This window comes from Prionailurus bengalensis, chromosome C2 (genome assembly GCF_016509475.1).
Source record: "Prionailurus bengalensis isolate Pbe53 chromosome C2, Fcat_Pben_1.1_paternal_pri, whole genome shotgun sequence".
NCBI lineage: Eukaryota > Metazoa > Chordata > Mammalia > Carnivora > Felidae > Prionailurus > Prionailurus bengalensis.
Window position 1 is genome coordinate 72,424,862 of NC_057350.1, and position 13,166 is coordinate 72,438,027.

General features: G+C 36.7%; 1 protein-coding gene across 2 annotated transcripts in view; it reads right to left on the minus strand.

The window, feature by feature from the left end:
- Positions 1–352: 352 nt before the first annotated feature.
- Positions 353–13,166, minus strand: part of UBXN7 (UBX domain protein 7) — a 58,356-nt gene continuing 45,542 nt past the window's right edge. For both annotated transcript variants that reach the window (XM_043594471.1, XM_043594472.1), the window contains 3 exons: positions 8,884–9,277; positions 8,670–8,749; positions 353–7,087 (listed from right to left, as the gene is read on the minus strand). In XM_043594471.1, coding sequence (XP_043450406.1) covers positions 6,926–7,087; positions 8,670–8,749; positions 8,884–9,277 — 636 coding nt within the window. In that variant the 3' untranslated portion in view covers positions 353–6,925. The remainder of the gene's footprint in view (positions 7,088–8,669; positions 8,750–8,883; positions 9,278–13,166) is intronic.

Here is a 13,166-nt window from a genome sequence, read left to right on the forward strand (position 1 = left end):
TTTTTAAAGGAGTGAAAAAACTGTATATAAAAGATTCATGCCAAAGCTTGGATGAAAGCCCCTCAAAGTCTAAGTATCATGTTAGCATCAGCTGGTACTCATTTGTCTATATCTAAGACTAGAGGATTATATCATAGCTTTACCGTCTGTTTCCCAGCAAGAGTTTTAAACAGGCTTTCCAAAATTGAAGGGATAAACGTAAAAAGTAACAAGGCCCAAGGCCCAAGTCCCAAAATGGGTAAGATAAACAGCCCCTACTACAAGCTTGCTACACTCCTTAACTAAAAAGTGGAGGTCACATACTACTTTCATTCTAATTAGCAGGTAAAAGGGGATTTTCTGGTGGCAATGGTAACTTCATGTGAGGTTTAATGTACAGGGCAATAAATCATCAAAAAGTTATTAAGAACATATGATTAGGGTAAAAAACCTATTTATATTTTGAATCACATAATTTATTGATATTTTCCATTATTAAGAACACAGAAGCTCCAAGAAAAACATACTATAAAACCATTTTGTTGAAAACATTCAGATACCCAGTTGAGCATCAGCATTCCAAAGTCATTAACTTGAAATAGAACCTGGTAACATGTACTCTTCTAAAGCTAGCAAGCTTGACAAAAGGGAAAAAAAAAGCAGAATGGCAGGGAACAGTTCCAGATCAAGAATCTATCCCTTATTAGTTAAGATGCTCATACTGAGTCTATGAAAAAAGCAAATAAAAGATTTTAAGAAGGGGAGAATTCAATTCCAGGTCAGAATTTATCCAATGATTTGAAATGTCTCCCATTTTATTTATTTACATCTAATAAATGAATGATTCGTGGTAGCCCAGTTAGATTAATAACTTTTTTTGATGCAGATAAAATTTTTCACGTTCAGTCCAGCATAGTTTGACTATTCTTCCTATTTGAAGACTCAAGTGACCCTGTAAAAGAGAAAATCTCAGGGCATTTTGGTCCGTATATAGGAAATACCAGACAACAAAAACTTGCTATTTGTTGCCACAGAATTAAGTATAAGAAGGCAACTTCTCGTATTAAGACATTAATGTGGGATTGTTTAGGCAAAACACTACCATTGGTATTTGTATCTCTAATCCAAGTAAATCTGGTCATCTCTTGAAAATACTTTTCGGAAATGCTAAATTGTTTTACTGAAGTAGTTCATATTGGATTGCCCACCTCTGCTTTGAGATCATATGGTAAATAAAGGCTTGAACCAAAAATTACCATGTTTATGAGAATGACAGATTCTAAGCAGTACAGAACATTCTGTAGGACAAAGAAGGGAGGAAGGGTATCATGGAGCTAGCCGTTCTATATACGGAATAAGAGAATTCTCAGGTGCAGAGAGAAAATGAGCTATAAAACCATTCGCTTCAAATTCTTCCCTTATATATTAATTTATGAAAAATTAAAAATGTTATACATTCAAACTTAGAAATGGAACTTCTTAAACATAGCTAATTTCATTAAAAGTCATGACTAATTTTCAGAAAATGGAATCCAAAAAATTGAGAATAGAGAATGGAAAAGTAAAAGAGAAGGTAGGATAAAAAGACTTTCTAATTCACGGCCTCATAGTCACATCCAATAATTTAGTCACAAGTTCACTTCATGGGAAAACGATCAAAGTCATCATAATCTCTATAAAAAAATATTCTTGATTCTAAACTGTCTCTCTAGCAGAACTGACACACGGTTGAGTCAAAGACCAAAATAACCAGCACTCAAATACCAAATGTCTACATAACAAGAGAAATCAAGATAGTGCCTTGGTATTCTCTGTTGGTTATTTTCTGCACTAAACATTCTTGCCACTAATCTAAACTGTGCACAATGCAATACTAAGTGTCAAGGCAAGACAATAATTGATATGCTATGCAAGGCAAATCAATGAAGTTGAATATTCATAGGACACAGCTGTCTTCAAGTAGCCTTTTCATCAAGGCTTGTGTTACTGGGTAACTGCCATGTTCATCAGTAGGGTTGGTTCTTCCTATCTCATTTAATTTTACACAAGCCATCACTTACTCAGCAGCCTGCATCCCATGATTTACTATTGAGTAGTTAAGTGAAAGAGGGCCAGACTGACACACACACACACACACACACAGAGAGAGAGAGAGAGAGAGAGAGAGAGAGAGAATATGAACAACATAACAGAGATGCACTCTTGTGGGATAAGAAATATTTTTAAAAGTTGGTCTAATTAGATCTTGAAAAAGTTGTTTCTGCTAAAACCAAGTGTAAATTTTACAACTTAGTCAAATCAATTTCCTAACAATTGCTCATCCAGTAAAGTGCTTTAAGCACACAGGTAAAATAAAATTGAATTCTGGTGTCAGTGAAATATTTGGTTCTCATTAATTACATTTTAGTCCTACTTAACACTGATTCAAAACACAGCATGAAGTTTTAAAAATTGATGAATTGTGTTTAAAAGATCATTACTAGGTCTAGAACTATGATACTCTCCTTTTTGGAGATTTTGGTCACACAGTGAGGTGAGATGAAGTTACTGGGAAATCTGGACACAGAAAAAAAGCGAAAGAACTGATTAACAAGTAAACTTTTAATTAGCCTAGGGATAATATGTAATAAAGAGGAGAAACTAGAAGCATAAAAGTTTAGAGTGGAAAGGACTTCAGAGATAATCTCATTCGGTGGTCTACAATCTGTGGGTTCCTAGAGTTTTTGCAAAGGGTCTGCAATTTCATATGCACGTTTTCTCCAGCTATGGTCTTAATGTTATTAATATGTAAACCCCACAATTCCCCACCCCTGCCAAACTTGAATAAGTCCTTTAACGTGAAAAAACAGAACTACTGATCCAGTCCAATTCTCTATTAGTATAGCAGAGCTGTTACCCGAGTGCACTCATGCCTACATACAGTGCCCCTCTATATATTTCATTTGTACTTGGGTACAGAAATTAAGTCTTTCCTTCACTTTCCAGCTGCTAGTGGCTCCCTCTGGTATTTTCCTAAGTGTCCAAGTGAGATCCTTGCTAGCTAAAATCTTTAGTCCTAGGATCAATAATCCTTTCCTACTTGGGTGCTGGATATACACTACCAATAAATGTTGTGCCCTAAGTCTAGCAGTTACAAAAGGTGGAGCTAAAGAATACGGGTGAGTCAAAAACTCTGAGCTACAGAGTTTGCCACTTTTCAGTTTTAGTTTTCTGTGGCCTTTCCTAACGAAAGCCTACACAAGTCTTTCCCTTTTCTAAAGTTTTATTGTAATTATAGTTCAGCCCCAGAAAGGTAAACATTTGCACCGTCTTCAATTATCTCATGTGTAGTGTGTTTTTCCAACTGGATAAAACAGGAAGAAACCAGGTATTAGACTTCAAGACATTTCCAACTTTGATTAAGGACTCAATAAATATTTGTTGACTTCTAGAGTCAAGGAAGTAGAATTTTATAGAAGATTAAAAAACATACACATAGCTCAATTTAGGTATGGATGGGACAAAGAAAACTGTATCTTTTCCAAAAAATGGTTTAAAAAAGATAAAATTATTTTTTAGCCTTTCCATCTATTCTTGGCAAATAATGCCACATATTTTCCTTTCACATTTTTATCAGTGCATCGTTTTTAAAAAGGAATAATCAGTCCCTCAAAACAGTGGTGTAAATAAGAACTTACAGGCATAGTGCAAATCCCACAAGCTTTAAAAGGAAACAAACCAAACGATAATTTACAGAGCCAAACACAGGAAGAGAACCTTTTGGGTAAATTGATTCCCCTGTTGTGGGCGACTACAGCAAGGGAGTAAAAAAGCATGGACTCTGGATGCCTATTTTGATTCTGCCAATTACTAGCTGTGACATCCTGAGCGGGTTCAATGAACTTCACTTTCTTCCTGCCTACAAAATGGGGAAAGTGTGTATTTTGTAGAATTCTTAAGAAGATTAAAGGAGAAAATGCACATAAAGTACCTAGCACATGCTAGCTACTCAGAATTAGTTCCGCATTCTTCCCTCTGTTCTTTCTTTGGTTGTTCTTTCTCTTCTCTGGTTCCTTTCTAAATCAAATTCAAAAGATGTTTCCTGTCACTTTTTTCCCCACTAATTTTCATTCCATCTCCCCATCTTTGTTTCTTGTCCCTCTCAAAGTCTATCTTGTCCTTTTCCTCCCCATCTTTTCTTTTGAGCTGTTTCCAATACCTATAAGGAATGACTATTTTTAACTAATCTTACTAGCCTCATTTAATCTATTCAGTAAAATCTTTCCTCCAAAGAGCAAAGGAATTTGCAGAGCAAAGAAGAAGACAAACTGGAGGAAGCATACTCCTTTAGTGCATTGAGTTCATGAGCGAAGCAATACTCCTTTTTATACTTACTCTTCCCATGTATAATCCATAATCCCTCCCCCATGGGCTTCTATATCAAGCCCAGGATAATTACACTTCTGCCTCAAAATAAAATAAAATCCTCTACATCTTGTACTCTAAAAACACCAACTGTATCTAAGTTGGATCAGTATCTCATGCCCTAAGTCTTTGATATGCTTACTTAAATCACTTTATATTTACTCGGTCATCTCACAGTTATCCAAGTTGAAAAAGTCACTTTGGTTTCTCATAAGTGGATATGCCACGGCTGACCTCATCAAAAAGAACTACATCCTATCATTTAATGAGCATGTCTCGGATTCTTGAGATACGTTTTATAGAGAAGTTAGTGGGTAAAAGAATGAAACGGAGTCCCACAGGGAAAATTCTTGACTTCACATTTTTGACAGATTTGGGCTTTAGCTGTGACTTTGCTGAGTGGAGATGGGTGCCAACACAGCACCAAAGCTGGGCATACCCTCAGTTCTTACCCTGTGCCTCCCTGAATTTTTAATTTCTGACTTTGTCTACTACCAACAATTTTTAAACCTTCTACTGCACCTTTGCTAGTATATAGCTCTATTCCTCAGATAGCAAGTATATTATCCAAGTTCAGAGATACAATTGAGGAATTAACATGAAAACCATGTTTCCTCAATAAATGAGAAGCTGCTAGTTAGCCTCGAGAGCCTATGAGAAAAACACCGAAATGGTATTACTCAGTCACCAATCTAAAGAGAGAACTTTGACTCAAGGTATAAATGAAATTGTAATTATATAAATATATTTATAAATATTTATACAATTATATACTTATACATAAGCACTTACACAGACTTAGAAAAAAATGTAAGAACATTAATTCAAAAGGACTCACTGAAGAATAAACAGAATTTTCCATGATTTCCTTGAGGAGATACATACTCATTTTTTAGGAAGGGTCCCTCAAAATCCAACCATTAGAAACCATATTCTCTAATTGTGTACTAGCAACACAATAAGCATCTTTTTTTTAATCCCCACGTTGCCGAAAGAGTGATCTTAAAGTAGATGGAAACCTAAAGGTCTCTGAGCAATAGCAATTTATGTTCCTCAAGTAGAAGAATCAATCAATCCAAATCCCCAACTGACAAAATAGGTCCATTCAGACCAGAATCACTACTACCCCTTCAGAGGACTCTGATTTTGCCACCAGAATCACTACTACCCCTTCAGAGGACTCTATTTAAAGCTCAAAGTAAGAATTGAGCATATGGTGAAGGTGATAAGTCAGACAGTATTACATAGATTCAAGATGGCCTCTTCTAAATAATACTGAAAAAAGCTTTCACCAGCTAAGTCTGAATGTGGCTTTTGTCGGCAGAAGAACTCCACATCTGAAGATTACCGGTAACCTTCTCCACCTCCCTTACTAAATGTGGTCTTATAAACTGAATTTAAAGGTCTTTGCCTTAGAGAGGCTTTCAGTTTTGATACCTTTTGCAAGAAAACGGTAGAGGAATTAAGCTCATTCAGTCACCAGAACCTTTTAGGAATTGTTCCAACCAGGGGTAAAAAAATGAATCATTCTTTCTAACCGTAGGAACATGGTTAGCGACTCTCAGCTGCATCTTTTTCTTCCCCCCCACCCCCCCGGGACATACATAAGTATGCCTTAAAGCACATAGGACAATCAATTACCATAGTGGTTACAACCACAAGCCACTGTACTGCATGATTAATTGAACAGTTGCTCTCCTACAGATCACTTGTGGACCCAAACAATGGAAGGGCCAAAGGAACTAATATGCTGTACTGGCAAAAACAGCAAGCACCTTCCTATCCGAGTCACCAAAATCGCCTCACTAAACGTCCATTCCAGGACTAGCAGGATCAATACAATTTATAAAGTAATAATGAAGAAAGCTGTTTCAGGCTAGGATATTGAAAGTCACTCCATGCTACTCACCCTATATTTAACACTCAATCTGCCAATAACACATATCATGGAAAATAATTTTAGGTGGGAACATGGGAATCCTTTGAAAAAAATTTTTAAATATAATGAACAATAATTATAAGGGATGCTTTTTCCATGTAAACAAAAGCCTGAATATTTTGTTACGTGATATTTCTCACATGAACAAAGTGTTATAGAATTTCTTTTCTCTACCAAAAGTGGGGCTTACAAAACAAAGGAGGTTGTTCTTATTCTGAATCTAGCCATTCTTTTACCAAAGGAGCCTGAGGAGTAACATTATCACTTGATCCCAAAAAAGTGCTGTGCAAGAGACCACTTATTGGAACATACATTTCCTGCAGCCAGTACTAGGAGGTCTAATTCTTTCACTTCCATTTGGTCACCAGATTAGGTAAGAAAGAAAGAATAGTAGGAAAAAGAAGAAAACAGAAGAGGAGTGAAAAAGGGGGTTGGGGGAAGAGACTGAATATAGGAGAGAGCAAGAAATAAAACAGAAGGCAGGTGACTTGCTTGCCCGACTTTGGCTCTATGGTCCTATGAGCCAAAATGCATACTTAGTGACATGGTATCTCACAGGAAAAGGGATAAAAGGGGTAAGCTGAGAGAGGTCAGGCCATGATGTTAATTTCTTTCCTGTACAAAGACAGTCTCTTGAGGACAAAGGCCTGCCTCTTGTAATGTAATGTCATAGTCCAGATGAGAGAGTTTCCTTCGAGGGAAGTTGGTGAGAAGTTCAAAACGTTCATTTGGATATCCTTTAGACTGGACATGCTTCACCAAAGCCTATGAAAAACAAGAGAAAAGACAAAGCTGTTAGATGGAAATAAAAAGAAAGAATATATTAAGGTATTAAATATCCTATGTTCATTTTTATCATGTCAGATGAGATATCTGAAGTTTAAGTTATTCTTTCACATAGCCAAAGCTTACCCTTGTGGAAGGGCCAATATAACTCTTTCGATGGGGAGATAATAAACCTGTATCCAATAATTTAGGACCATAACTGATACTGAAATATACAGGATTATGTTTGTTTCTCCAATAAACCCAATTTCTATTTGTAAAATTACTGTCCTCTTTTTAAAGATTTTATCAATTTCTTTTCTTTTCATCAGAGAAGATATGTCCTTCAGTCTACCTACAATCTTGCCTCCAGTGCACTGAATCCCTTCTTGCCTTCTTAGAAACTGTGCCACTACAGAATATTCCTTTGTAAGTATCTTCAACATCTCCCTCTCTACAGATGCTTCTCATCAGACTTCCGCATGTTCAGTCTTTCCTTCAATCATTTTTTTCCCCTCTGGTTATTGCCCATTCTCCCACTAGCTTCAAAACCAAACCTCTCAAAACAGTGATCTAGGGGCGCCTGGGTGGCGCAGTCGGTTAAGCGTCCGACTTCAGCCAGGTCACGATCTCGCGGTCCAGGAGTTCGAGCCCTGCGTCAGGCTCTGGGCTGATCGCTCAGAGCCTGGAGCCTGTTTCCGATTCTGTGTCTCCCTCTCTCTCTGCCCCTCCCCCCGTTCATGCTCTGTCTCTCTCTGTCCCAAAAATAAATAAACGTTGAAAAAAAAAATTTAAAAAAAAACAACAGTGATCTATACTTGCTCTGTTCATTGTCTCATCTCCCATTCCCTTCCAAATGCTAGACCAGGGAGATAGCTCTGGGTATCAGCACCAGTGGCCACAGCCTACTTGTACTCATAGTCTTGAAGAATCAGATTAACTATCTCCTGCCACAGCAAGCAGCTAGGTATGGACACTTGATCTAAGGGGGATTCACTCATACACTAGGCTAAGCCAGTCAGACCCATTCTCTTTTCCAGGGGTTAGAAAACACAGAGGAAAGGCCCGTTAGCTGTGGACTTCAGAGGAAAAGGCCCTCAAGCATCACTATGATGAACCATGTACAAGCTGAGAGGTAAATAAAAACCATCAGTATAGAGAGAAGAATGGTGTAAAGCAGAAAACCACAAGAGGGAAAGAAAACAAGCCCCATGAGAGAGACATAGGAAAACAATCTTGGTTCTTAACCAACCCCTTTGCAGTTTCAGCTACTAGGAAACCCAAGAGCCCCACAATAATGTTCAAAATAACCACCCCACTCCCCTTTGCTAGGTAATAACTTCAGCTGGGTTTCTATCCCATGCAGCCACGAACAGAAAATCCTTGACTGGATAGACCCTTATGTAACTTGCCTAAGATAATTCAAGAAGGTAATAAAATACTTAGAATTAAGATTCACTACAGTAAGTTTTCAATTAGGGGCCAAACTAAATACCATCTATTTCAAAGACTCATAAAGCCAATTATGCCAATTAATTAGTTTCTCTGCTTCAAGTAAACACTTCCAATTAGATATACTTACCAGCAGTTTAGCTTGCTCTGGAAGAGTGATCTGTTCCCTTTTTCCATCTGGATACCGCAACATCAACTGTGCTTTTGGTCCTAAAGAAAGGGTTTAAAAAAAAAAAACAAAAACAGATACAACAGCTTAAGACAGAAGACTAATGTAAACAAATACATAAACCCCTCCAGTAACATTCAAGTTGTAAGTAAAGCAGGTCTAGAATGTAACTCACCATTTACATCTATGCCCTCCACTATTCCATCTGATTTTTCAGGTGACATCTCTAGTATTTCTGAATCCACGGCTGGCAATCCTTGGTGGTTTGTGGCTGTTCCAGGCTCAGTTCTGGCTGGGGGCTCAGTCAGTGGCCTTCTATTCTCCTCTTTTCTATGCCCCAAATCTTTATGGGGAGATTTTCTGGACTTGGCAAGATTCTCTATCTCCTCTTCTTCATCAGAGCCACAAACGGATATGAACTCCTCACTGCCAGAAAAAAGTTCAGATTCAGATTCTTCATCTGAGCGGCTATCCTGTTTTGTCTGTGTTGAATCAAAGTGTGTCTCTTGCAAGGAGGCTCTGATGGCAGCTTCTAGCTGGCTGTCTTCACTTGCATCTATAAGGCTCTCCTGCAAGTTGCAGTCATAAAACATGGGTGGAAAGAAAAAGAAAACAGTTAAACCCAAAAATAGATAAAGTCAAACAGGACATGAGAAATATAACAGCTTGCCAATATTATTTCCTGCTGAATGTTTCTCTTTACTAAATTTTAAGCTATTTAAGTGCAACAACTTTGTCTTACACAGCCAAGATGGAATGTATATTTTAAAAACAAAAATAAAACTGTGCTACGACCTGCCACAACGGTGCTGCAAGCACAAGTTTTCTTTACATCAAAATTAATAAAATCAAGAAAACGGTTTATTCCTGGCCCAGAAAAATACAAGAATTAAGGTTTTAAATATAAAACCAAACACTAGTTTTTAAAATAGTCAATACAGAAAAGGATGTCTACCTTGCTCCTTATTATATTCTTCAACTAGTACTGCTCTGACACAGAGAGGATAACAACAACTCGGTAATCACCATTTTGCAAAAAATCTAACAGATCTGTAACATTCAAACCAAAATAAAACAGCATATAATAAATAGGGAAAAACAACAATTATATTTTCCCAAGCTTAATTACAATGAAGGTTTTCATTGTGATCATGAGAAAAGCAAATTCCAACAGTTTTCCACTAGGTAAAGTTCTGTCACAAGTATCACTAAACTGATTAAGTTACAAAATATGGGTTTTTTTTGAATGGAACTTATTTAGATCCTAACTCAAATCATTAAAAAAAATTTTGTAAGTTAACAAAATTTTGTAAATGTTGTAAGCTGAACAGTAGACATCTCCTGATATTAAAGAATTGCTGTTAATTAAGGACGTGTTACTGGCATTGTGATTGTGTTTCAAAAAAATAAAGAGCCTTTATTTTTTTTGTGGTTTTTTTTCTTCTTTTTTTGTTTTTTAAGAGTCTTTACCTTTTAAAGATACATGCCAAAGCATTAATGAATAAAAAATGAATTCTTAGATTTATTTCAAAATAATGTGAATAGGATGGAATATAAATGAAACAAGACTGGCCACATGCAGTAATTACTGAAATTAGTTAATGGATACATACAGGCTCAATAAACTCCTACTTATGAATATGCTTAAAATTTTCCACAATAAAAAGGCAAAAAATATATAGGTCAATAACAAAAAACTAAAGGAACCTCATTTTGGCTTTTGTATCATATAACAAAAAAAAATTAAATCATATAGCAAAAAAAAAATAAGGAAAAAATGTTGAATAAACTTAAGGCTAAGCTACCACCAAAAAAAGGGTAAGTATGTGACCTGCAATGGCTTTGAAGTGGATTGCAGGTTCATAATAATGACGGTGCACAGCATGCAGTTTGATTTTAAAGACTGTCTAACATGGCAGACACTACAGACTTCCTATCCAATATCCATTCTCCTTTCTTTCTTTACTTACAGAATCCTAATCATGTCTAAGAAAGAAAGCATACCCAGCTAAAAAATTCCATTTATCAATTTCCCTTTCAGCTAGAAAAAAATTGTGATATGGAGCTAGAGAAGCACTTACAGAGAAATTACAGAACTCAACACACATAATAGAAAAGTCTGAAATTAATGACTAAGTTTTCATCTTAAATTAAAAAAGTACCCACACAGAAAATGAAATTAAATCCAAACAGCAGAGAAGGAAAGAGAAAGAACAAAAATCAACAACCTAGAAAACAAAAGAAAAATTATTAAAACCAAAAGCTGGTTGTTTAAAATCAGTAAAACTGATAAGCCTCTAATCAGATTGTCAGGAAAAAGAAACCACAAATTACCAGTAACAGGGGATTAATAACAATCACTATAGATGCTACAGGCATTAAAGAGAATAACAAGGAAATATAATGGACAGCTTTATGTCAATATATTCAACACCTCAGATAAAACGGACAAAGCCCTGGAAAGACAAAACCTACTAAAAAGCTCATTAAAGAAGTAGTAGATACTTGAGTAGTCCTATATCTATTAATAAGTTGAATCTGTAGTTTAAAACTTCCCACAAAGACTCCAGACCCAGGTGGCTTTATTGGTGAATGTCATCAAACAATAAGGAAGAAATAAAATCAATTTTACACAAATTCTTCCTGAAAACAGAAGCAGGAAAAAACACTTCCCAATTCATCAAAAGGCCAGCATTAACCTAATACCAAAACCAAAAGAAGGCATTACAAGGAAGACAAATGACAAAGAAACTATAAACCAATATTCCTCGTGAACATATAGACCCAAGAATTCTTGACAGAATTTTAGCAAATCAACTGTATCCATAAGAAACATATAGCTAACATCAAAGTTAATGGTAAAAGAGTGAATACTTTCACCCCTACACCAGAAGCAAGTTAAGGATGTCTAATCTGACTACTTCTATCTATCTTTGTATTGGAGGTCCTAATTAAGAAAAAGAAAAGGCATAGAGATTGGAAAGGAGGAAGTAAAATAAGTCTTTATTTGTTGACGACATGACCATCTATATATATATATAAAAAATTCTAGGGGCGCCTGGGTGGCTCAGTCAGTTGAGTGTCTGATTTCGGCTCAGGTCATGATCTCACAGTTCACGTCGGGCTCTGTGCTGACAGCTCAGAGCCTGGAGCCTGCTTCAGATTCTGTGTCCTCCTCTCTCTCCGCCCCGCCCCTGCTTGTGCTCTGTCTGTCTCTGTCTTTCAAAAACGAATAAACATTAAAAAAAAAATTCCAAGGGATCTACAAAAAAGCTACTAGAACTAGTAAGTAAATTTAGGAAGGCTGCAGCCCACAAGGTCAATATACAAAAACTGTAAAATATTGTTCAGAGAAATTTAAGACTTAAATAAATGGAGAGATACATGTCCATGGACCTGAATACTCAATATTGTCAAGATGTCAATTCTCTCCAAAATGATCCATAAAGCAATGCAAATCCAATCAAAATCCCAGCAGCTTCCCTTGCTAAAAGGCAACCAATAGGGGCGCCTGGGTGGCGCAGTCGGTTAAGCGTCCGACTTCAGCCAGGTCACGATCTCGCGGTCCGTGAGTTCGAGCCCCGCGTCGGGCTCTGGGCGGATGGCTCAGAGCCTGGAGCCTGTTTCCGATTCTGTGTCTCCCTCTCTCTCTGCCCCTCCCCCGTTCATGCTCTGTCTCTCTCTGTCCCAAAAATAAATAAACATTGAAAAAAAAAAATTAAAAAGGCAACCAATAGAATGGGAGAAGATATTGCAAATGACATACTGGATAAAGGGTATTCAAAGTCTATAAAGAACTTAACAAACTCAACACCCAAAAAAACAAATAATCTAGTGAAGAAATGGGCAGAGGACATGAAATAGACACTCTTCCAAAGAAGACATCTGGATGGCTTACAGACACATAAGAAGATGCTCAATATCACTCATCATCAGGGAAATATAAATCAAAATCACAATGAGATACAACCTTATACCTGTCAGAGTGGCTAAAATTAACAACTCAGGGAACAACAGAAATTAGTGAGGATGCAGAGAAAGGGGAACACTTTTACACTGTTGGTGGGAATGCAAACTGGTGCAGCCCACTCTGGAATAGTATGGAGGTTCCTCAAAAAATTTAAAAAAACAAAGTGACAAACTGATTCTAAAACTTATGTGGGAACACGAAGGATCTGAAATAACCAAACAACTATAAAGAAGAATAAAGTTGGAGAACTTACACCATGCAATTTCGAGATTTACTAAGCTACTATCACTAAGACAGAGAAAAGTGGTGTAGAGAAAGACATAACATAATCACTGGAAGGAAGAGTCCATAAACCCACACATATATATGACCATTTTTTGACAAAGGTGCAAAGGGCAATTCAATGGAGAAAGGATAATATTTTCAACAAATGGTGCTGGAACAAGTGTACAGCCATATGCAGACAGACAAAAAGCTCCAACTCAACC